Source organism: Ammospiza nelsoni, chromosome 1 (genome assembly GCF_027579445.1).
Source record: "Ammospiza nelsoni isolate bAmmNel1 chromosome 1, bAmmNel1.pri, whole genome shotgun sequence".
NCBI lineage: Eukaryota > Metazoa > Chordata > Aves > Passeriformes > Passerellidae > Ammospiza > Ammospiza nelsoni.
The window spans coordinates 133,590,841-133,616,690 of NC_080633.1; the positions used below are offsets into that span (position 1 = coordinate 133,590,841).

Sequence of the window (25,850 nt, forward strand, 5' to 3'; positions counted from 1 at the left end):
ATTACCTGTAGGGAGTTCATAATTTTCCATGTGTTTTGTTTTTAGGACTTCTAATCTAAGTTCCCACTTGGCTTGTGATGATGGGATGCTGAACTAGATGATTTTTTATGGCCACTTCCAACCCAAACCATTCTGTGACTGTACAATGTGAAAGTGGCTAATTGCTTTTCGCTCTACAAGTCTGGAGGAACCCAGCACCGTCCCTGGGAAACCCTGCGACACACTGAGCACCACAGGCGAGCGGGAGCCGCCGCAAGCGCAGTGGGGCCGGGGCACTGCGGGCGGGCCTGGGAGGCGGGGACGCTCGGGCAGGAGGTGGCGGGAGCCCCGCTAGCACAGGAAGTCGCCCCGGCGAGGGAGGAGGGAGGAGGCGGAGCTGTGCCGCTCGGCCCGAGGTACCGCGCCGCGTCCCGGGGCGGGCGAGCGGCCGCGGCCGGCGGGCCCGAGCGGGGCTGCCCTGGCTCCGGCCCCGGCCCCTCTCGCGCCGCGGGGGCGCCGCCATTGGCCCGCGGGCAGGGAGCGCGAGCGCTGACCGCCGCGGGCCCGCCCTGCCATTGGCCGGCGGGAAGCGCGCGGCCCCGCGATTGGCCGGAGCGCGCTGTCAATCCGGGCGGCCCCGCCCCCGGAACGCCAGCTGGGGGGACTGGCGTGGGAGAGGGTCGGCCGTGCGGCCGCCATATTGGGCGTGGGCGGGATGGCTGCCGTGCTGCGCTGTCCTGCGGTGGCCTTCGGTGTTGCGTTTCACTGTGCCGGGCCCCCTCCACTGCCGGGGCTGCTTTTCCGTGCTCGAAGAAGTACGACCCTGACCAGGCAGCCAAACTGAAGGGAAACAAACCCCTCACCGAGGTGTCCTCGGCGGGGACGTGATCAAGGCCTGGCCCAGGCACGCAGCGGGGCCGAGCTGGCCGAAGCCTGCAGTGCCTCCATGGGAGGATAGCTCACGGTTTTCCATCGTGAGCACGACTGCTCACAGGCTGCCGGCCTTTTGTTGGGTATTTGTGCGAAACTCTGTCTTGTGAGGTTTTAGGGTGTCTGGAGCTGGACAATCCGCTGCTCTGTGTGTGCTGACCGCCCACGTGCAGTGAGAGCGGGCCGTGTCGTGCTGCTGGATGTGTTCGGCTGGCTGTGGGTGTGCAGTAAATCTGATCCAACCCGGAGTGTTGAGCTGGCTGTGTTTGCCTTATAGGCGTGATGTGTTCCGGGTACATTGGACGTCTTTGTGTTCTCTGCAGAGGGCTCTGGTCATGGCTGTGCTCAGAAAATCCTGGACAAAAATGTGTGAGAATATGTGAGCTGCAAAAGCTTCTAAATGTGAAGTGTTGGCCGGGGATTCTCTGCCACACTGTTGATGTGGCTCTCAAGCTGCTCCACCTTCCATCCCCACACAGTTACAAGGACAGATCATAGTAGTATCAGAAACCCCCTCTGAAAGAGCCTATGGTGTAATTGGGCTGTATATGCAGCACACACGTTCACACTCAGTAATTCAATTGCATGCTATAGGTTTTGAGTTCCTTCCTGTGGGGCCCAGGCTCGTTGCTAAAGAGCTAATCAGAATGGAAGCGTACTTGCCATTAAAGATGTATTTCTGTAGTGGAAAACTGTATAAAATGATGTTTAAGAGATAGACTAAATTCTACAAATGTGGGGAAAATGGAACCATTTTTTAAGTACTGCATTTTGGCACGTCACCCTTGGCTGAATCACTTCACTCTTTGGTACAAAACTGGCTGGAGACAAGCCATTGTTCAGAAAATAGCTTGTCTGCTCACCTAAAGAAAAATGTGGCCAGTTTTTTTGTTCACATGATTGTCTTTCATCATTCATTAATACAATTTATCCTCTAGGACTTATATGTCATTGTGAAAGTTGGAAAGATGTAAGTCTACTTCAGATACTATTTATGAGTAAGTCTTCTAGCTAAACCTGCTTGAGCAGGAATAGATGAGCACAAGTAGATGACCTCAGAAGGTCCATCAACAGTCTCGGGAATTCTGTGAATTTATGTAGCCAAGAAGAGATTACCACAATGTCCTACAACTAATTTACTGTGCTTAAAGTAGTATTTTGTATTTGCAAAAACAATACAGAAAATACTTTCTCAATGCAAATGTGCGATCTCTTCAGATATCTAGGTTTTGAAAGATTACTTCAAATCAGATTACTAAAGCAGAGATGCCTTTCAACACTGGTAGAGTTCCTTATGTGTTTAGCTTTAAGTCTTACACTGAATTTTATACAAGGACATATATGTGGCTTTTATAAAGTCATATAAACAGGACTATATCTTCCATTTCAGGTACAAGCAACTGAGTTCCAGAGTTTATTACTGTATCACATTGGATGACCAGGATTTTTCCATACATTGTTCCTTAAGAGCATACTTTAGTGAAAGGTAATACACAAGGAGATAAATACTTTCTTCATAAAATGGGGAGTAAAGGCAGTGCCTTTACTACTGGTTTTGCTTGGTTAGCTGTGGGCTTTTTTCCATGAATTTGAACTATGCAGAGTAAGTTTATGTGCATTGGAAGTTGCTACACTCACTTCTGCCCGTTCTGGATTTTGTAGCTGTTGCTCTTAGACTCTGCAGCCTCTTCAGATTAGGAAGCCAGTTTGTGTGCCAGTTTGAAAATCTTCTACCTCACTATTGGTCAAAAATACAGAATGAAATCTAGTCATGTAAGCTAATACATTAACCTCTGGTACCACTCAGGCTATTGTTAGGATTTACTTAATTCAAATACTTCAGCCAAATTCTTGCCGCCCAGTCTAAAGCACACCTGAAGCTCAGTGTATACTTTATGGCAGTAGCTCCAGAGAACATCCAGAAAACAAGACAAGAGGTGTTGTCTTTGGATTCTATTTTTGCAGTGCAGTGTTCTTGAATTTTTCTGTGAAATTTGTTTCTCTAGACCATGAATTAGTTTTGGTTAGATAATTTTAAATACTTTTCAAAATTAATTGATATCATGAAGAATAGTTATTGTTAATCACAGTTAGAATTTTAGAGTTTCTGTGAGTTTTTATCATGACTAGGAAGTTGTTGGGTTTCTTTCTTTGGGATATTTCCATATTAATATAAATTTCACATTAAGCAAGGCAAGCTGTGAATTACAGGAGAGGATAGGAGTTGGGCTAATGCTCCAGAATTGGATTGCTTATTAAAAATCTCTCTGTTAAGTGTGAAGAAAAAGTGAATTATTATGTTTACATGTTATGAGATATGTGAAGAGAATGCAACATAGGTGATTGTAAGATGTAGACAAAGAAGGCAGTCATTTCCATTTGCAGTAGGAGTCTCCCCCAGTCCTCTGACTCTCATACAGTATGACTCTTGTAATGCAGTTACTCCTGGGAAACAGGAGTGTGAGAGTCAATGTTTTCTGACCCAAACTCTGCCTTAAATTTTTCTGCTCTTGTGGATTTTTTCATTTGCTTGCAGGTTTACTTTGCTTGAGGAAAATATGTGAAGAGATTTACAAAATAAATACTAGCTGATCATTTTTCAAAATAAAAAATGAAGTGCTTTTCAGTGAATGGCTATCCTTATTCCAAGTGAAGTCTGCAATGATTAAATATTAAAATGATCCATGGTTTAAATTAATATAAAAAAAATTCAGGAGATTATTACAAAGATTAACATTTTTAATGTTTTAATAGTCCCATAGTTGATCAATCATAGGCACAGTGAAACTGCTTTTAGTTAACTAACTGATGATGCTATATATCAGTGCAGTATTATGTAAAACATAAACCTTGTGGCATGGCTGGTAGAGGAGATAAAGAAACCGTGTCTGTTATAACTCTTTAATTATCAGGTTTATTCTTGAAGTATTTTTTGACGCACAAAGTAAGCAGGTAACAAATTTTTTTCCTTTTGAAAAGAAAACAGGAAGGAAAGGTAGTTCTAGAAAAAATGTGTTTGCTGTAGAGTAAGCAGCTGTTGTTGCCTGTAATGACAAACATAGATGGTCATTCAAATAGAACTTGCATTAATGCAGCTTTAATATTGCAGAATTATCTGCAACAGCCTATGATTCCTAATACATTTTTATTCTTTAGAATTTTGTTTGAAGGTCATGGGAAAATGTCATGGAATCCCAGGTGCTTTTATATCACTAGCTGTGCACAGACACCCCTGTAATCAGTGAGTTGAGTAAATACTTGAGGCATTCCTGACAGGGACAGTGCTAATTCCTTTGTTTCTCATTTGTTTTGCGTTTTTTTAGCCACAGGGCAAAAGTCATCATTAGTTATTTTTTTAAGTTTGATTCTGGCTTTCTAAACACACACTGCAGTGATACAGTGGAGCTTTGCACAATACAGTTTATTGTGTCCCAAGATTTTTTGCAGTTTTAAATATAATATATGCATCATCAAAATATTGTTCATTCATACGTTGTGATTGTTCTTGTCATCATCCTTCACTGAGTGTGATTTACAATCAAAAAAGAGGCAGAATTGGGAAGAAAGGCTGATGAATTAGCCAATGTAAACCCAGAAGGATTTGTAAAGAAGGATTGGAGATAAGAAAGGAAGGCTGTAGTAGAAATCCAGGGTTAGACGTTGAGCTGGTAAAATGAATAAATAAGGAAAGACCTTCTGACAGCAGAAACTTATGGTGGAGAAGTCACGGGCAGAAAGGACAAATATGAGAGGGGAAAAGAGCAAATGATGGCAGTAGGTTAGTGTTGGGAATGATAGTTGGAAAGTTAAAATCCAGAGGACAAGCTGAAGCACACAATTTTCTACACAAATTTGTTGTCACTTTTTAATGCTGTTATTTCTAGTTTTAGGTAAGACAACAAATTAAAAATGGGGTTGCATTGTCTGTAGTTTTTTGCCTCTAGCCAGAAAGCTAAATTAATTCTCATGTATTTCTGTTAAAATAAAATAAATAGTGAAACAAAATAATAACCTTTTATGTCATGAGCTGTTTTTTATATTGGGGAAACAGATTGGCTTGCAAGTGTAGTAGGTTTCGAAGTCTCAGTTGTTTTCTCCCTGGCTGTGGTGTGTGGTGTTAATGAAGAAAAGGTTACGTTTACCCATGATAATTCCCTCTCACATTTACATTATCAATCAGCCTGTGTAGCTTTTTGTGCTTTTATCTATTGTGTTTTCATTGTAATCTTTACGTATGAAGTTCTCAATTCTACAAACTCTTATGCTGAAATTTATTCACAAATGGCTCTTACAGATGTACTCTAGAAGCTTTAAATGCTGTAGTTAAAGATGGTGCCCCTGGTCGCTTCTCCCCACCCCTGAGATTGCAGTCTGTATGGAGGAGCAATACCTCCACCTCAGTTCACTTCTCTCACCTGAGCTCACATTCCTTTTAGGGGGCTGTGTGCTGATGTGGAGGCTGGGAATCAGATCCTGAGACCTGGGCACAGAACATATCCCCTTTTCTTGTCCTTCCATACAGCCTCCTAAACTGTGGCAGGAGATTAAGCACCTGGGTCAGCAACATCTTAAAGCCTCTCAGATACCCAGGGCTTGTTGAAGAGACTCCTCTATGGTTTTGAGTTGAGTATGTTTAAAACTTTTTTTTTAAATTACCTATATTTTCAATTTGTCATTGTATCAAGTCAGTGTGGAGGATATTTCCAAGCTTGGCTTTACCATATCACCACCTCTGCTTAAACTCTTGACTTTTGTCTGCTTTTAGAAGTGATCATGCCTAAAAGCTTATATTAAAAACCATAGATCTCTCACGTAACATATATGCTATAGAAATAATTTAGTAGTAGTGTGGTGTTCTCATTGTGTGAGGAGATGGTTACACTGCCTCCAATTAAGATTGCATCACTTACTTTGCTGCTAGACCAGTTTTGTATTAGTTAGACTCTTGCCAAAAGGAAATTGTTAACCTGAAGCAGTGGATTACTTGCTTGGTTTTTGTGTCTTGGCTGTCAAAGTGAAAGCACACTATTTATATAGCTAACATTTGGTTAGGTCCTTGATTTATTGTTACGTAACTAAAATTAATTCTATAATTCAAACTGTACAGTAACAATAAAATGGATAAAGAACTGCTGAGCTGCCAGCACTCAGAAGTAATGGCTGGGAGGCCACTGGCAATGGTTGAGAGCCTGTGGGGACTTGTCCCAGCATTCGCATCAGGTGTGATGTGCATGTTGTTTTGGTCAGTTGTCTGTGTGTAAACATACAGGCATAGTGGCAAAGGATAGAGCATGGCTGAGATCATGTTAACATGAGTCTGTTAGAATGTAATTCATGTGCATGTGCCAAGGAGCAAGGAATGCTGGATGTGTATGCAGAATGGAAAATTCTTATCTTCTAGAGGTGTGGCTGAGGAAAGACTGAGAGGTTTGTGAGGAAGGTCCTGTAGACAAAGGGGATTCAAGTGCAGGGCAGTGTCAAGAACGTGCTGCCTAGGAGAGGTAGAAGCATAGTTTGAATAATAAGACCGGTGTGGGAATGTTGCATCTAGTTTTATTTTGATGGAAAACATGCCCTGAAAATTTTGAAAGCATGATGAAGGTCCTGAACAGACTTAGTTCTGTTCATAGAACTGCCCTTGGGAGGTGGGTTTGAGATTGGGTTCACGCTTGCCGTGGTGTTTCTGACCACACATCTGCCTTACCTTGGCCAGCTCTGTTAGCTCTCCCTCCCACCTGGTTGCTGCAGAGGCCCTCCTGCATACCTACTGTTTAGTGTCCCAGGCAAGGCTATGCTGAATCTGTTTGAATTTGTCATTTCTTCCCTTTGCAGAGGACATAAAAAGCATTGTTTCTGTTTTCTTGTATATATATATATATATATATATGCAGCCTGAAAAGCTTTAAAGAATATGTTTTTTCAACAAATTTGAGTATTATTTTTATGGTGCTGCTAAGAATTGCAGCAGCTAATAGTTTACTGGGATTTTTTTGTTCTGAAATCATGAAATGGTAAAAGCAAGGGTGGATGTTGCTTTCCTTGCAATTTTTTACATGCTATTTAATTTATGAATTAATCTTCCTGTAATTTGGAATGAAAAGGTTAATAAAGCATTGTTAGATTCATGCTTACTTTTCATTCTGAAAGATAGGATAATTTGAAAGCCTGGGTTATTTTGGTGTCTTTCTCTGTATACAAAGCTAGAGACCAGAAGGCTAAACAGGAAGGGTGTTCTGGAAAAAATATTATAGAGACAAAACCTATTGAAAAAAACTTGAAACTATTTTCATTTTAAGTACACCAGTGGGGTTAAATAATACTAATAACTTCTGTTAGAGTAACAGATCATAATAATTTAAAACTAAAGTTCCTGGCACACTTGCTAATATCTTTTATGGCTTCATTAAAATACATCTGAAATAATTTACAGAGCAAGGCTTCTGGGTGAATTCTTACAGTTCTGCATGGGAAGAGTGCCTGTTTATCTTCATGCCTGTTTATATAGACCCATGGAAATTATGATGTAAATGTGGATGCTGTACTAAAACATAGCCATATATGCAGAGTAAGGAATTCAAAGCATTTGTATTCTGTCATTTATTGCACAGAAGTCATGTATATTGTATAAGCTTGGTTCAATTCTGTATCGTGACCATAGAAGGGCACTATAGAATATGTACTCTACCTTGAGGGGACCTTGAGAGGGAGTAATGTGTGTAGGAAAAAGCCCAGGGTGATGACTCTCTTACCAAACTTGTCTCTTTCCTGGTTTTGAGCCTTCACATTTACACACATTACTGGAAGTAGTGAAGAGCTGGAAGGGTGTTTCCCTTGTACTATACTATTACACATTTTATTTACTCATCTTATTAAAATAAATCTATAGGTCAGTGTGGAAACAACTGGGGCAGCTGCAAAGCTGAGTGCATGGGATAAAGTCTTCTGAAAGGTAAAAGAGGAGGCAATTTAGCTGCATTTTCAGAGTTGACCCAGCTCTCCTTAAACTTTTATAGTTACTTACAGAGCTGTACTGCTGTTGATACAGTAGTGACAAGACTGGGCAATTGTAGCAGGAAGGGAACAGACCTTTAGTTTCTTGTGATGCTGGTGTGTTCTTAAGAAAATCGATCTGAACTCATTTAACTGTATGCTCTAGAAGGTTTTTCATTGTTGTATGTCATTTACAAGGCTGGATTTCAGGCAGTGCAATCAGCTTCTCCTAATAACACCTTATGGCAGAAGCACACATCCTGCTTTGACTCTAGCCAAGGGCATGTGCAAACCCCTTGTCCTGTCACCCAAGGACTCCCTAGTGCTTAGAGAGATGCACTCAGGAAATGTGAGCAAATGGAGTGGATTGTCATCTGCCGTTTTATCTCAGGCTAGATTCTGTAAGAAATGTCTTTTAGCAGTCTCAAAACTCTCTTGTTTGTAACTAGTTTGACATATGGCAATCTCTCATCAGAGGTATCTTTTAGGCCAGAAAAGGCCAACCTTTAATGCATTAGAATTCAGGATCTTAAAAATGAGCCATCTTCTAAAGCAGCCACCCATTAAAAAGTGTTAATTTTGTATTTTACTACTAGTTTTATGGTAAATAAAATTTCATTCATGCTGAATGACTCAAAACAAAAGGAATACTTTTTTTAATGTTTCTGTCTCAGTGTCATCTTTTCTTTTGGCATTCTTCTGGACAATGAACCCTGAAGCGAAATCTCTTCCTTATGACACACACCTGCATGCTGTTCAGGAGCAGAGGGAAGAGATGGGGCTGTAGTCTCCTCCCACCCTGTTCCCATTAGTGGGAAGAGCCATGAGAAGAGCCCAAACAGGCATTTCCACAAATAGTTTCATCCAAGATCTTCAGCTGTTCACATGACGTTCTATTTCAACTGATAGTTTTCTGCTGGTTGATGGGTTTTCATTTTGCTGCCTTTCTTCCCAGCTGCACTCCACAAATTTCTCTGCCTTAAAATGAGGCAAGGAAACAGTTTACCAGGTTTTCTGATGATCATCAAAGCTTATTTTTTCATTTGGTGCATATAAAGGTATTAGCCTGATTTAATCCATTCATTTAATTCAATCTTTATTCAAAGTTCAGATTGTAGATAGATATCAATGATCTTACACTCCCATTTTTGCCCAAATACAACATAAAGCTCCCAAAGAGATGGTATCATATAAGCTATTACTTTATTCTCTATCTTAAAAATCATTGCCTTTAATGGGATCTCTAGGTAGTTTTCAGGAGAGCCAAGTCTTGAGCAATTTAGATAAAATCTGCAGAGAGTGTGCTTGGGCTATTGTTTTGAACAACTTGGGAAACTACTGAGCTGATGTTATTTAAGCCATATTAAACTTCTCACCCACTTACGGCCTAATCCTTCAACACCAAGTAGGACTCGGTTTTGAAGATGCTGCTGTTAACATCTATGGGTCTGTATTCACTAAGGCTGACTATTAAGCTCATTATTAAGTGTTGTTGGGGTGAACTTTACATTTTTTCTGTTAACACTTAAGTTAGCTACTGGTTATTTATTGGTTTTTGTCTCAATTTAAAAGAAAGAAAGTACAAAAAAGATACATTGTCTTAAGGCTGATGAAATGCAGGCCAGCTTTATGTTCTGATCTTTCTGGGGAAGATCTGCATCTGGATGCAGTTCTATGCCATGTGTTGCAGGAAGACGCTCCTCAGTCAGGGATGTTGGACCAGGTGACCACTGTGATCTCTTCTAACCTGACCGATTCTGTGATTGCTCTGTCTTTAATGAGCTGTTGAGTAATGGAGGAAAACGTGAGTACAAAACCCACCAAATTAAAACTCCTTATACTTCATGTTTCTTTTGCCTGGTGACTAGATTAGATGTTGCTGTTGTTGTTTTTTTTTTTAAAGCTGAATTGCTTTCCTGAATGCTTAATACAGCATGTGAAACAGAAAAAAATTGCCATAAAACTATTTTTCTTCATTCATAGATCAGCCTTTTTAATACTTATTGAGCTGCAGTAGCTTCAGAGAAAGGAAAAAAATGTGCATTTGTTTTGAATGCTGGATGGAGAGATTACCTGAAGTGGTGAGCTTCAATGGGCTCTTCTGAGAGCGAGCAGCGCTTTCGGGGCCCAGAGCATGCTTGCCACCGTGGCTGATGGAAGTGGTGAAGGACAGGTCTTTCTTTGGAGATCTGAAAGCTTCTTATTACTTCAAAGGGAGTCCAGGGACAAAGACAGATGTGGACTGAGGGCACAGGGTTTTATATGGGGGAAAGGGGTCGATCTGAGCGTCAAGGACCAGTGGGAACAGGTGAATGGGGTGGGGGAGCGGGGGGCAGCCAACCAGGGGAACCAGTAGGGAAACTGCAGCAAACGGGCCAGTTCTGACAGATATGTGAGAACGGGGGTTCAACTGGGGTGGAACAGCTGTACAAACCAATAGAACTTGAGACGTTACCATGTCCCTGCAGAGGCCTATGGGAGGGAGGCACTTCTGACCCTAATCTTGGAGGGGAGTTTCTCATTGCCTGCTTCAGCCTCTCCAGGGCCGAGGCGTTACAGCTCTGGTGGCCGGCCCTTGGGCCTCCAGGATTATCCTTTAAGTAGTGTTGTACACCAGGTTTAGTAATTGAACTAATAATTTGGTTTTGCTGAAGTGTTATGATTAGGTTTACGTGGACTCAAGTGTTACTTGCTGCTGTCATTTGTAGAGTGCTTTCAACTTTTTCAGGCTTGCTCAGGGTAAGAAGGGAAGCACTCATTTGGCCCTAAACATGGTCACCAGTTCTGGCAATTACTATGACTTGAAGTCGTATGATGGGACATGGTGTGATAATACAGTGAAATATGTTAGAGAAGGGCACATTTGTGTGCCTGCCAGCTTTGTGCCTGCATGATGTATTTGTGACTAGTTTTTCTTCTGGTTTTCAGTTATTAAGATAATTTTATTTGCCAAGAGTTGCTTTTCTGCTTGAATGATAGGCATATTCAAGGAAAGTGGATATCAATGTTAGAATTAATGGAGAAAAATTAGGTGGAGACTTAACCTCACATGGTTTAAAAAGTTTGGGTTTTTTATAAACAGTGTAAGCATGAAAAGAAAGGAAAAATTACAGCAGTTTCAAACTGTCTTGTTCGGATATATTTAAAAAACTATTTCAGCTTTTAAATAATTTGCTCTGAAATATTTTGGTTTTAGTAGTCTTAAGGTAAGGCAAGTGAAAAGAGAGGCAACATAGAAATGAAAGCATGATAAATATGAAATTGCTACCTGTTCCAAATTTTTTGTGTGTATGAATAACTTTAGAAGTTACAAGATTTATTTTCAATAAAGGTCACTACCCCATTTTGCAATACTGAAAACTTTGTGAATCAGTGTTCTCTGGATGTTTGAGAACTGTAGTTTAAGATGGATATACTAAAGGGAAGGATAATCCCTAAATACTTCTTCTCACTGGAGGAAGAAATCAGAATTTAATTTCCATCAAAAATGAGCCTAAGCTTAAAACTCTACAAATGAGAAATTAACAAGTGTGTGTAATTGAAGCATTCAGGCTTATAGCAAGGCCATGGCTTGTGGCAGTCCCAGGAAAGAAGTAGCGTTTAGGAAAAATAGAACTTTTGTCAGTTCCCACAACTAAAGAGGGGAGAGCAGAGGGCTTAATTTCACATTTGAAGAAGGGAAAGAAGTCATTCTTCCCTTGCTGTAACACCTAGGAGGGCAAAACAGTCTCTGAGACTTTGGAGTAAGACTTCAGTAAAACCATATGGGACTATTGCATTTGAGAATGGCACCTTCATAACTTACTGGAAGTGAAGTGCTTAGGCAGACTTAGCTGATTTTGAAATTTAAGGTCTTTAACCTCTAGCTTTATACTGTATTTAAGTTAGTCCCTACTTCATCAAAGGAAATGAGTGCTGAAGGGGTATGTGGTGGGGATCAAAGAGGGAGTAAAATTCCTGGGATTTAACTAAACTGCAGAAGTGTCCTCTGCTGACATGTCAATTACTGAGACAGGGCAAATAATTGTTTCTCATTGTTGCTCTTGTCTCTATGAACTTCTGACTCTTGAGGCAGAGAGCTGTGCTTCACTCTGTTTTGTGGGGTGATGGTGGTGACATCCTCCCTACACCTCGTGCCACAGAGGTGTCTGTACAGCGTCTGCAGGTGCTCCCATGGAAGCTGTATCCATCCTTGGTGGATCTGCCTCTGGACAATGGGGTGGTCTAGGTGTGCATTCTTCTATCCATTTTAGCTCTGATTTCTACCATAGTCCCATGTCCTTCTCTTTCCCCCAAAAAATGTTTAGACAGATTCCATTATTTTGAAGAATGTTTCTCTGAAATATGGTGTCAATTATTGTGTAATTTTCCCTTTAGTGGAGATTGCTCTTTTCTCTGTGAAGTACTGCATTTTGAACTGTCTGGCAAGGCAGAAATGTGTGTGCTTTTTCCCCTTCGTGAAATTCTTTAAGGATATTTTCTTGACACATCAGTGCTATCATAGATTAATAAAAATGAGGGGGGGAAAGTTCCTCTTTGGACATTAGGAATTTTAAATTCATTCAGATGAAGATCTATCTTCATATTAAATTGAATATATGTTTCACACATGCTATAGCTCTACACATCTCTGAAGTAAGTAGGGAATCTTCTTCTGAAAGCATAACAACCTAATAATGAAAATAAAATGTAAGGTGTATAGAATCACTACAGTTAGGAATATTCTTCTGCAAAATTTCCTATTTTTTATAGTAAGAATAATACCCATTGCGAAATAGATCTCTTCTGGGTAAGTAGTGCTTTTATAAGTGTGTTTTGGCCTACTGCATTTTCATCCTGTAGAAGCAGAGGCAAACTATAATCTTCTGGGAATGGAAGGAACCTTTTAACATTTTTAATAGCCTATTTTTGCTTAAGAAAGCAATTTTACATAAATATGAAGTCCTTTTAAAAAAATCTTATTCAGGTTTTGCCACCCTTGAAATGTTCACTCTTTTCCTAGCTGTGAGTACATTTAAGGATAATCTTTTCAACTCTTCAGATGTTTAAAAACATTCCATGTTTAGCAAAATTATGTAGACTCTTCACTAGATGAGAAAATGCACATATTTGGGTATAAATAATCCCACCAAATTTTAGGCACTCTGAAGAGAATTAGGAACATAACAAGAAAGCAAGATTGCCAGAGGTGATTTGGACTCCTAACTATTGCATTTCTTTCTTTGCCCATTGCAGAGGGAGTGGAGATGACCTCCTGTGTAGCTTGTGTGTCTGAGTTATGTTCCTGAAATTTAGGGACTAATCTGGGTTGTTGATTAAATTAGTTTTTCAGAATATATTGCTTTAGGATTTGGAAATATTCATGAGGATATGCTCAAAATTCCTATGAACTATTACCTGTTTATTACTTTTGTTAAATAAATGCAGAGCTTATTTCATGCAGTTTGTAGGTATTGTATAGCTAAAAAACAACAGAGCATCTCCTTTCCCTGTAGTGCAGAGGGTACTAATTGGAAGTAACAATGTGTGTTTTGTTCCTAGTGTTTACATGAAGCTATGAAACAGCCTCATATATGTCTGAGTAAAAGTTGTAGTTCCGATATGGTTTGAATCTTGGGATGTGATACAGTGTTTCTTCTCCTTGTGTAGAATGTTGAAATTATTTTAATATCTGTTCTGACTGGAGTTATGGATCCTGTGTTTTTGATTAATTTTCCTAAATTTAATTAAATTTAAATCACCTCTGCTGCTTTCAAGGTTAAATTAAGTAAAGAAGTATTGCATTTCTTTTATTAACAGAAGAATAAATAAATCCCCAGATAAAGCAGAGATAGATTCTGCAAGAAGCAGCATGGGCAGGGGACTCTTTCCTTGGAAATAATAGTCTCATTCTTTGAGAGAGACTTTCCAGAGGAATGGAGCACTACTGTAAGGCTTACCAAGAGAACATGAATGTATTTTGTTTGTAGAAGTTTTGTTTTTTAAGGTAGTAATAGTAGTAAAAATTTTTAAATTCTTTTTCTTGGCTACAGTATAGCTAAATAATTAATCTGCATTATCTTAGCAGCTCTAGGCTGCTTCCACTGCTGTGTAGACAGACCTTAGTTACTGTACTTTAGCAGTACAATAACAAAAAAGCCAATTATAATAACCAGCAGCAACAATTTCCAAAATACCTATGTGCAGATGGCTTCCCACTTTAAATGTAGTGCTACCAGTTCTTTGAGATAACTTGATGTTTCCAGATGATCTGATGTGCTCCTTGAATTTTACCTGAGGTAGATAAAAGGCTATTTTTGCTTTCTTGTAACTTGCAAATATTTTACCATCCATTAGTTATTAAACTATCAGCTATGGAATTAACTCGGAGAAGACCAGTTCCTTCAATATCAGTAAGTTTTCATGGCATCTTTGAATCATGTTTAAAATGAATCAGTTTATGAGTTCAGATGATCAACCTGCATTACATCCAACAAACCAAATAAAAAAAGAATTATGTTTAAGGTGGATATCTATTTGCAATTAAAGATGAGGAACTTCTGCATATATACAGATGCCAAAGACTTGGTTCAGTAGCTTTACATTCTGTAGTGGTTCTTTCCTGTCCTGAAGTTATATTTCTTTTCTCTCAGCTGACTAACATTATCTCAGCTACAAAACCAGTAATTTCATTGATTATTTCTTTAATGTGCCCACTGTTAATATTTGGGCAACCTAGTGGGAGAGTGCAGACATACTGTCAGATATCATGCTGGGAAAGTTTATACACATGCAGATATGCATGTCTTGTGAGTGTGCACTGATATACATTTTAAGGCTTATCATTGTTATTAATCATTTGTATTGCACCAATAATGTACAAAGTGCAATCTCTGTATATATAGATCCTATTCTTATTTTTTATTAGTATATCTAAAGTAATTTATAGTAAGTTTCTATTTAATTAATGTAATTTCTTCAATTTTTTTAAACTGGTGCAGAAAATGCTATGTATACATCAAGAACAGTGAATTGGGATTTAAAGTGTAGCCAGACCTCGAGTGGATGTTTAGGACTGGTTTTTATCTCACCAAATGCTATTGACAGTTAGAGGTTATAACAAGCAATTTATCAGCCACTGCTTAAGAGTAAAAGAAGAGTTTTCAGTTTTTCAGAATGAGTAATTTTCAAACGTGAATTACTAGAGGGAAAGCCAAAGGGGGTGAAAAAATTGTGAAGGGTACCACAAAAACAATGATGTCTTTTAATCTTGTAGCATCTCTGAAGCAGAAGTAAACAAAAATCACTGGGGCCTCACTTTGTTTTCTTAAGACCATCTTTTATAAAAGCTTGAAAGTTGAGGACAGCTCACATTGCTTTCATATTATCTGAAATTACTTGTCAAGTATTTTCAGTAAAAGCAGTGATAAGCTCCTTTACATGGTTTTTTAAATGGTTATGTGGTCATTAAAACTTTAGGGATTTGAGGCTTGGGATGCATGATGCAGCATGGTGTGCTGCCTACCCCTTTGGTTTGGCAAAGAAATACAGGAGGAATCTCCAGAAGATCCTCCATTTGCTGCTGTCAGAAGCAGCAAAAGGGTCAGAGACCTGAGTGTAAATTTCTTTTACAGTAAAGATCACCAATTATTGTAGGATGACCACTCCTATTTTAAATGGGGAAGATTAGTTTTGTAACTCAGCAAAGGTTTCAGGCTTTTTTAAAATCAAAAAATGGTTAGAAAGTTGCATTGAAAACCACTCCTACAGCAAGGTTCATAGATAATAAATATTACCTCTTATTAATCCATATTTTAGTTTAAATCTACCTCATGGCAAGTTGCCCAAGAATGTGGGATTCTTTACAAGAGAAGGTGATGAGCCGTAGTCCCCAACGAATTAAATTGTGAAAAAAATCTGTTTCAAACATGCTAGTATAGATCTGTTATTCCCTTTCCACATCTATCACAACACATTCTAAATTGTGGCTGATCTTCTATGCAAATAGCTGTCTTATTAGACCCTGGGCTCTGTGTGCCAGTGTCTCCATGGGTTTCTCAGGCATTTGCTATGTAACCATCAAAGCAGTGGGAATGAATGATGATGATTGCATCCCTTTGAAGAACAAAGAGGACTCAAGGTTCTAGATGCCAGAGTTGGTGACACTGAGCCACACAGGCAAATGCCAGTATCTCTGTGGCTTATTTTAAGTCAGGAAATAATCTTTGCCTGTGTTTTCTTCTTCTGTTGTATTGGCATTGCTAAAACTGCAAACATCTTTCACAGCTGATGTTTTGTTATAAACCATTAGTATACTATGGAAATTGCAAAAGGCAAGTCAAAACAGTCTCTTAGCAGTGGCATAAAAAAGCCAATATCTAGTTTTGCAGCGTAAAAATGTATCTGTTACCTCCTCAGTTAGCTGAAAGTTCAAATTGTACTTTTATTTTTCCATTCTAATTATTGTGATGTGAATGTTATGAAATACATCCCAATCCTGTGAAGCATAATAGAAGAACAGATAAAAATAAAATAATAAACTTTGTGGTGTTAAAATGCACAAATAACTAGTGGGCATCATTTCTGTGGCTATATTTTAAATCATGTTTGAGGCTATGGAGAAAATAAATTTGGGATGCTGGCAGTAGTGTTCAGCAGTGCCATGGCATGCTTTTTGGGCCGTGATTTGGCATCTCAGTGCCTTCCAGGGTTGCACTTCCCAGAAAGTGTGCCTTGGCAGCAACCAGGGACTCTTGTCTTGCTGTAGCACAGCTGGTTATGCCTGACAGAAAAGTACAACTCTTGCAGATAACTCCATGGCCATATGTGCACGATCTGCACATGGTTTGTGGCTACCCAGGATGATTCAGCCGAAGTTTGCCCTTGGCATGCTTCTCACCAGGGCCAGTTGGGAAAAGGCAGGGGTTGGCTGCTGTGCATCTTCAGTGCTTGAACAGTAAATCTGACACTTCTTGAAAACATCAGGCCTCTCATGAGTGTGGGTGTTTATGTTGGACTCTTGTGTTGTAGAGGGAGTCAGATGGTGGGGCTTATCATCACTGTGGTGAGTAATGTCTCCAGCCCAGCTAAAATGGTTCGATCCCAGTGTTTTGAGCAATAAGCATGACTGTAACAGCCAGTTAGTTCATAACCAGGGAAAAAGAGGTGAAATGAGTGTGTTTGTAGTATCTGCCACTTGAGAGGCAGCTCTGTGAGGGATGAATATAAAACCATAAGGTTTTGAATGGTAAAAGATACATCAGGAATTTACTAGAGCAGTGTTCAGATTATGCTTGTTCAGTTACAAGAATGGTGTGGAAACGCCAGTATACCAGAAGGAACATCTTTGTATGGATGATTATGCAGTTCCTTGTGCAGTCCTAGTGTCACCTCCTTGTGAGGATGTGTGCAACATGGCTGTGCAACATGAGAATCCCATTCAAGAATCTGGCTGCTTGTTACTGAAATGCAATGAAGGTAATTTAAACTATCAATACCATGCCTGAGAGGTGTAAAATGCATACAGCCCCAGCTTTCACTTTTGTTCTCCATTTTCTATTCATTCACAGATATCTAGAGCCCATGGCAGGAAAATAAGAGAGAGTGGGGTTGCTGTATTTTAAGTATCTGCTTGTCTGCAGGTGGTTTTCCTGAGCAGTTTCACCTGTGGATGCACACAGACTAATCCTGCCTCCGACTCCTAAGTGTGGTGTAAATGTATTTTCAATAATGGAAACAGCTCACAATACTACATTCATTCCCTGGTTTATTAAAGAAATAAATTATATAGGAATATAATTCGTGGTACCAAATGCTGAATTACAGTGGTACCAAATGCTGAATTACAGTGTAATAATTTTAAATCCTTTCTTTTTTCTTTATTTTCATTCAAACTAACAGGCATTCTATAATGTTAATAACCCATGCAATGGAGAAAAAGGTATGTTTAGAATGTATCTAATGGTCTTCAGAATAGTGATGATTAACTCCAGTGTCTCATTGTACTCTGGGAAGGCTTATGTCTTTGTGTGTAATCATGTAAATGTTGCTTGTTACCATTTTTCTGATGTTATAAGCAATTGATTTTGTTAGTAATTTATTTAGGAATAATGTTGTGGTTTTTGTTTTGGTTTGTTTTTTTTTGTTTGTTTGTTTGGTTTTTTTGATACTGACAGTGATTTTTGGATTGAAAACAATGGGTAGAAAAGATGCCTCCACATCAAGGACTCCCGTTGACCAGTACAGGAAACAAATAGGTAAGAGTTTGAAAGAAAAGTTTGTGTGCTTAAAATAAAAACATAACTTTTTTTTTTTTCCCAGCAAGGCCCATTAGTAACAAAACGTAGCATTCCTCTTTAAAAACTTCATTTTATAAATGCTGTTGAGTAAGTCATTCAGCTTTCTGAAGACAGTATTTTGAGTGACTTCAGATAAAGTATATGCTGTGTGTTTGGAAACACTAGGGAAATACTGCAGCAAAGTGGCTTCACAATGTTTCTGACCTGTTGGAACTTTCCTGATTCTCCTGTTTAATTTCTCACACTAATGGATGTATTAAACATGGTAATTTTTTTCCTTAGGACTTTTTCTATCCTTGACTAATACTTATTTAGGTAAATGTATACAAAATATGTGCATGCACACATGTACCTTCATGTAGATACATTGCAAATGCAAATCCCTCTTTCTTTGCTTAAACGCAAAGGTGAGTTATTTTTGAAATCCATATATGAGGATTCTGTCTCTGTATGTTAAATAATATAAAAGAGTCACAGTATTTTGAAAGTTTATATATAAAATGAAATACTTTAATCTGTACACAGTTATTTAAGTAAATGACTTTGTTTTACAGTTACTAAGCCCACACATCTGTTTAAATATGCAGAAAACAAGTGTCTGGGGGAAAAAAGGTTGTTTACAACATACATTGTCAAGGTGAAAGAGCTAGGGTTATGGGGGTGCATTCACAGTAAACTCATTTTCTTTAGACACATTGCTCTTAAGTTGGTGAAAACAAGTGTTAAAAATTATTGTAGGGAAGAATCTCATGCTGGCAGGCAAATAAACTACATAACTTAGGAGGTGTTTCTGTGATTGTAATACTCCTTAGAGAACAGAGAGCATGAATAGACAGTGCTCTGCCTTTTGCTCTGATAATGGTTGTTTCAGCTCCTACTCTGGTCATTCACTGTTAGCACTATAGCGTTTGCCAATGGAAATCAGCTCTCTGAACTTAATTGATGTAAGAGGGTGAGTTTGAAAATGTGTGGATATGATTTAAAACTCAAGTTTTGCAGGTGTGTTTGAGTTTTATGTGTAACCATTTTGGGCTGTCTTTTGGCCTGGTAGCTGAGCTTGGTGGAGTGAGCCCTGTAGTCTCATTATGCCATTAGGTGTATTATAGGACAAATAGGTGTATTATTGACAAATACAATCCAATATTGCCCTAATGAATATAAAAGTGGTGTTGTTTTCTGGGTTTTAGTGGGTTTTTTTTGTCATTACTGCTTGATTTTTTTGTTCTTATGTAGTTTTGCATAACTGGTAATAATTCATCCATTAGTCACAGGATGGTTGAGGTTGACAGAGACCAGTGGAGGTCATCTCATCCATCTGCCCTGCTTAAGCAGGGCCACCTAGAGCTGGTTGCCCAGATCAATGTTCAGATGTTTTTTAAATATCTCCAAGTATAGGAATTCCACAACCTCTCTTCCTGTATTTGACTATCCTCAAAGTAGAAGGTTTTTTTCTTATGTGTTTCTGTGTGTGCCCATTGCTAGTCCTGTGACAGAGCACCACTGAGAAGACCCTGGCTCTGTCCTCTTTGCACCCTCCTGTCAAGTATTTCTATACACTGATGAAATCCTCTTTGAACCTACTCTTTTCTCCTAGGTAAGTACTATCAGATCTCTCAGTCTTTCCTCACAGGAGAGATGCTCTAGATTCTTCATTTTAAATCTTCCTGATTCTCCTTGGCCTGATTTCATTCAAATACTTATTAGAAATTACACAGAAAGATTTTGTTTTAAATGCAGTCATTCTTTATGACTTAGATTTGACACTTAGGTACTTTTGCAGGGATGTTTTAGTGTTAAGCTGTTCAACAGATGATCCCTCAGAACACAGAGCACCCAGGCTCTGTTGTTTTGGAGATGGACATTTGGTCACCTTTTCTAAGGTAGATTATATCTAGAAACAGTAAGCAAAGTGAGGCTGCACAGGGCCTGTCTTTAAAAAAAATTTATTCATCAAATGCATTTAAAGTTCAAAATCCATGCTTGGAGTGATTACTGGCCTTCTTTTCCAGGCATTTGGTATCTATGAATTGTTGAAAACATTATGATAGATGCTGGCTGAACAGCTATTTCATGCTGACTAATGGTGTGATGTTATTTTTTAGCTTACAACTTAATGTTTTCTAGCCTGGCTGGATAGAAGGTAACCAGATTGAAACGTTTTTCATACCTTTTTTTTGATGGAAAATGGCAGCCTTCAAGGAACAACATGTCACAAAGTCATATCAACTTCCAACACAATTTTCAGTTAGATGTTTAGTGGAGAAATTTGAAATAGAAGCAGATTTTTAATTTCATTTTGTTCCAAGCTTTCTGTTTTGTTCTGAGTTTCCATACGGTGTGCCACATGTTTGCCCTGTGCCATGGTTCAAGTTCATGTTGATTACTTCAGTTCAGCCGTTTGCCTTTTTCTCTTCTCCATGAGAACAGGATCACTCGTGTTTTGTTTGCCTCTATGCCACTAGCAGTTGCTGTTTGCTTCAGTAGCATTTTCAGAGGATTCCCCCAGCACAGAGATTGATACTGTTCTTCCCTGTCAGCTGGCTTTCAGCCATCTCTCCTGACACCAGCCAAAATTTGTCTGTAGTGCCACTTAAGCTAGTGCTCCAGTATCTGACAGTGGCACTGCCTTCTCAGTGGGGAGCAGAGAGAGCCTTCTAGTTATTTCAGACCAAAGTGGCAATGGCTTTGTGAAGGCTTGCCCCAGGTGGACAGGGGACAACCACAGCAACCTTTTCAAACTGGCTTTAGCTCTACCTGGAGGAGGGAGGATGGCACCAAGGGATCTCTCCCTGTTCAAATCTCCACGAGCAACCAAGGCTGTAGAAGAAACCGTGAGGAAAAGTAATTTTAATACTTCTTGCTCATCTCTCACTCACATACCCAAATATGTACCTGTAGTGCAGCAGCAAACGGAAAGCTCTTCTGCAGAGCGTTTCCTTCTCCCTGCTGCTGTTTGTGCTGCTGTGCTTAATTTGCTGGAATCTGAGGAAAGGTGTGAGGCAGTATGCATCCTTCTGCATTTATGCAGCTTAGCTCCACAAATGCTGTGAAAATAGCAACAGGTTTTGTACCATATTTGCTTTGTTTACTGTTATGTGTGCTTTAAGTTCCCAGAACAATTCCACATGTATATTTTCCATCCCTCTTCATCTGGTGTGTCACTTGCTCGGCATGGAAGCTGCAGGATTTGTGGGTAGTGTTCATGACTTGTGTGATTGTGGGATCCTAAGCAGGCATACTGAGAGGATTATAGCATAACTAAAACCTGGTCTACAAATCAGGAATAGACATACTTTTGGCTCCCATTACTATTGTGTTGCTGTAGCATAATTTTTCATGAGGAGAGGTTGTTTGCCAATCATTCAACCTTCAATTTGTAGACTCAAAGGTCTGCCTATTGTCTGTTCTATATCTCCTGACTTGCCAGCTTGATCTGGAGCTGGAGCTTATACAGGCATAGCCCGGGGGTTCTTTGGAGCAAATAAGGCTCCTCACATCCCCTGGGAAGGAGTAAAAGTTATGAATGAAAATGTGTTCTCTTTTTGCTTTGGAAAGCACAAAGCTACTCACTTTGGTAGAGTGAGAGCGGTGACTTGGTGATGGAGGTGGTGTTCATTGGCATCACGCATGGGGAGCCATGGGGCAGGGAAGGGGACTGGGTAGGACTCCTGAGTCCTGCTGTGGCAGCGGAGGAGGAGAAAGAGCAGTGCCCACCTGAACTAACAGATAAAACTTTGTGGGTAAAGCTGGGCCTTTGTAGGTATGTAGGCACACAGTTTGTGGTATTTGGGAGTGGGGCTGCAGCCAGCCTCATCCCCAGTGGGCTGCAGCTGTGAGAAGCAGGTGAACAGCATTGACAGCAATGAGCCATGGAGTGCTGAGCTGCACTGACCAGTCACCAAAGGGAACAGAAGGCACACAGGTACAATGCATGTAAGGTGAAAGTATAAAAGGTTGGGCTAAAGAACAGGAAGGGCAGACACTTGCAGCCCTCTGAAGTGATATGATGTTAGTCTGTATGGGCAGATGCTAAAAGCCTTCTGACATTGCATGGTGATGCTCTGTGTATCGTGAATGTCTCAGCTGTGACATATGCTGTGACATAGGTCTGTGGTGTGGAGAACACTGACTTGTCCAGAAGAAAGGTGCCTCATCCTAGGGCTGAGGCTGTGATGTCACTGTAGCTCTGAGATGGAGAAGGGCTTGGGGACTAGTGGTGGCCCGAACATCTCTGGGGTTCCACCTCCAGCTACCAGCTGGAGCATGGACCTGTTTTCTTGTCTCCATAGAGAAGCCCTTCTTGTGGCAGATTGCCATTTCTACCTACCCTACTAGTGAAGAGTTGTCTTTACTCTTACCACTTCAACTTTTCTGTTTTCTTTTACTGTTTACCTTCTCTGTGTTTTTATGAACGTAGTGTGCCTCTATCTTCCTTGTCCTGAGTAGTGCCATTGCATACTCAAAAAAACCTGGCCACTATCAGCCTTCCTTTTCAGCTTAAAAGAGGGAAAATGTTACATTTTGATGCTTTTATTTGAAATATGTTGCATACTTTGACATGAAATTTGGTTGTTTTGGATCAGGAAATGCTTATCAGAATGAAAATTTTAGATATAATTTCTGAAATAATAGCAACAGCAAAAAATGTTTGGACATTTTTGAATGTGTACGGAAAATTTCAAAATTTCCCCATTTCTCACAAAACAGCAATTCCCCTATCTTTTGTCTGTTAGGAAAAGGGATGGAACCAGAAGGCAACATCTACATCATTGAGATTGCTCTCCTCTGCCATAAGCAAAGATGTAGCAGGACAGATGTCAATGGAATAAAACTTCTCCAGTCTATTTTTTTAACTAGTCATAGTTTTTTTCCCTTTTTTTAATGTCAGTCACCTCTTTACTGTGGGAAAGGAAAGGAGGGGAAACAAATATTGGCTACTCAGAAAGTCTTCTCCTACTGTTTATTTATATTGGAAAAAAAAGAAAACCAGAAATAGCAGTTCTGGTGTACCTTTTTTTTTTTTGCATATGGAACATTACATTTGCTGTCTTGAATTTTTCTAATAAAAATCTATTACTAAGCACATAATAAAGAAAAGTAGGGAAAAAACCCATTCCTTTTGCTATTATGTGTGACTGTTGGCAAGTTTTGGAATTTGAGTTGTATACTTCACAGCAATAGGCCACTGATACCATGTGTAGTTCCTTTTTCTTGGGAGGAGATTTTATGAAGAATGAAATTGGTGTCAAAAAAAAAAAACTATATCCTTTGGTCAGTTAGTGCTGTTTTGATTTTAATTTTATGCCAGTGGAATCACTTTCTGGAAACTGAAGCAGGAGCAGCTGAGGAAAACACTGCTGTGAAGCAAAGCCTAGTCTGGCTATACTAATTTGATCCACATTTTGTGATGATTGGGATGTTTTTAAATATGTTCTGTGAAGGCTGATGACGAATTTTAAGCACATGCAGCTTGTGATCACATATTTTGTAAGTCCAAAGCTGCAGAGCTGTGTTTTATTGCCTTGGCTGAGAGCATAGAAGGTGATGGCAGATCTGGATATGTACTTACATATGTGAGGATATTATTTAGTTTTCATTTGTTGGGCAGACATAGACTCAGTCTGAGCAGGAGTGGGAGGGGTGGCTGCAGATCCAGAGGACTGTGGAAATGTGTTCACACACCTTGAAGAGAAGCTAAGGAGAAGGGTTGTGTATCTAAACTCTTGGCTCCCATCCCTTCTCCACAGCAAAGTTTCTTTGAGCTTGTTTGATTATACTACTTCTACTATATGTTCAGACTACACTTGTTTAGTACTCATATACAGATGGAGGCTCATAGACTGCTCTTATTTTAATCTCATCAACAATATCACTGTTTCACTCAATGGAGTTGCTACAAATTGGTATAGGTGTAAATGAGAGTGAAATTTGACATGTTTCCAGTTGCTGAACTGGCTTTCAGCATGGTGTTACTTAAAGCATTTGCAATTCCTGTAAGGTGTGCGGTGTCTACAGGGCTGTTGCAATGTTATATATTTGTGTTTGTACTTACTCTCACCTTCATTCAATTCTTCAATGAATTCATTTCTGTAGTCAAAGTCAACCGAGAAAAAACTCTTATAATCCTTTACAAAATACATAACATTTTCACTATAGACACATGTAAGCATGTATATATTACATTCAGAGGCAGAGCAGTTTAACATTTTTAGAAATTCTTTCACCAGGCTTTGAAAATCTTAGCTCATGTGTGAAAGCTGGACTTCAAAGTACTCTCATCTCAGTGTGAATATGTAAATCTAATTTTAGGCACCCATTTCTAAAAAATCCCAGACATAATTTTTCGGTGTGTACAGTGTTCACATATGCACATTCTCTGTGTGTGGTGCATGTGCTTATATTTGTAGGTGCTATTGCATTAATATAAATGCAAGGAGAGTTGGGCAGTGAACTACAAATTGGATTTCCTCTCATTTCATCATAACAAAGCAGTGGAACAGGCATGAGAATGAACTGCTCAGCACAGATACATCTCTCAGGATGTGCTTAATAGATATTTAAGGTGAACATAATTCATAGTTGTAACTGCATTTCTTTAGCTACAATGCTATGAAAAGTGGCTCTGGGTTTTTTGGGTGCATTTAAGTTTTGTCCAGCCATTGTCCTACCATGGAAAGTGGTGGTCTCTGCTGCTCCTCCCTGTCTGGGCTAGCAGGAATGAAGGCAGCAGAGTCTGACAAGTTTTGCAGGGGCATTGGTCTAAGAAGAAAGACATAAAAGTCACCTTGGATCAAGTCAAGTGGTTTAACTGAAGGGATTTTTGTATTTCATGCTTCAGGATGTGACCACATGCATTACATAGTTCATCAGGTATTGCACCTATTTATGGCCTTGAAAGAATGTGTTAGATGTCCATGTTCAGGAAAAGCATGACCACAGAATAGTCATCTGGCTTTTGTAATGAATTGAATGTAATGAATCACATTAGCGATTGCTATCATGCAGTCCATTAATTGCGTGTTGTCATGGATTTCTGTAACTGGATTGCATTAAAAATATTTTTCTTTTCAGTGGAAGCTTTTGCTTGTATTGTGCCTTATTTTGGAAGAAAATTAGGAACGGGCTGCATTGTGCTTTTCAAGGTCTTGAACTATTTATGGGATTGTCTGTTCAGCTCTACATATTGCTTGCAGGCTTAAAGTGTTGGATAAGAAAAGAACTTAGAGGGCAGAAGGAGAATGGTCTTAGGAAGCTCAAACTGCTAGAATGAAAATAAGAAAAGGCATTTGCTTGATTTGAATTACAGTTACAGAAATCTCAAACATAATGTGACTAGCTTTTATTTGATGGTTAAGGCTGATTAAAATAAGCACTATTGAAAGTATTCACACATTCAAAGTTATTTTCAGATATTTCATTTGTGTAGTATGTTGAATCAGTACAGAAAAGCACCGTGAAGTGCACGAAGAGCTCTACAATAAGTGGAATGTGAGAAAACAAATAATTTCCCCTGATTGAGCACTCTGGTTTTGCTTAATAAATTTGCAGATAATCTAAAGCAAGTCACTAATCTGTTGCTTAATTTTTGAAATACTTTACTTGAAATCTAGTCCTTGTCATTATCTCAGTTACATAGATACCCTATTCACTATGGGACCAGCTGAGGGATTTTGC

The 25,850-nt window shown here is 39.4% G+C and overlaps 1 protein-coding gene across 3 annotated transcripts in view; it reads left to right on the top strand.

The window, feature by feature from the left end:
- The first annotated feature begins 369 nt into the window (after positions 1-369).
- Positions 370-25,850, top strand: part of TRIQK (triple QxxK/R motif containing) — a 58,046-nt gene continuing 32,565 nt past the window's right edge. For 2 of the 3 annotated variants that reach the window (XR_009420027.1, XM_059488941.1), the window contains exons 1-3: positions 2,304-2,395; positions 9,590-9,703; positions 18,054-18,134. Coding sequence is in view for 2 of the 3 variants with exons in the window: in XM_059488941.1 (XP_059344924.1) it covers positions 18,074-18,134 (61 nt within the window). In the remaining variant the exon portion in view is untranslated. Of the gene's footprint in view, positions 396-2,299; positions 2,396-9,589; positions 9,704-18,053; positions 18,135-25,850 lie in introns of those variants that run through there. The other variant, XM_059488932.1, reaches the window with a different exon arrangement.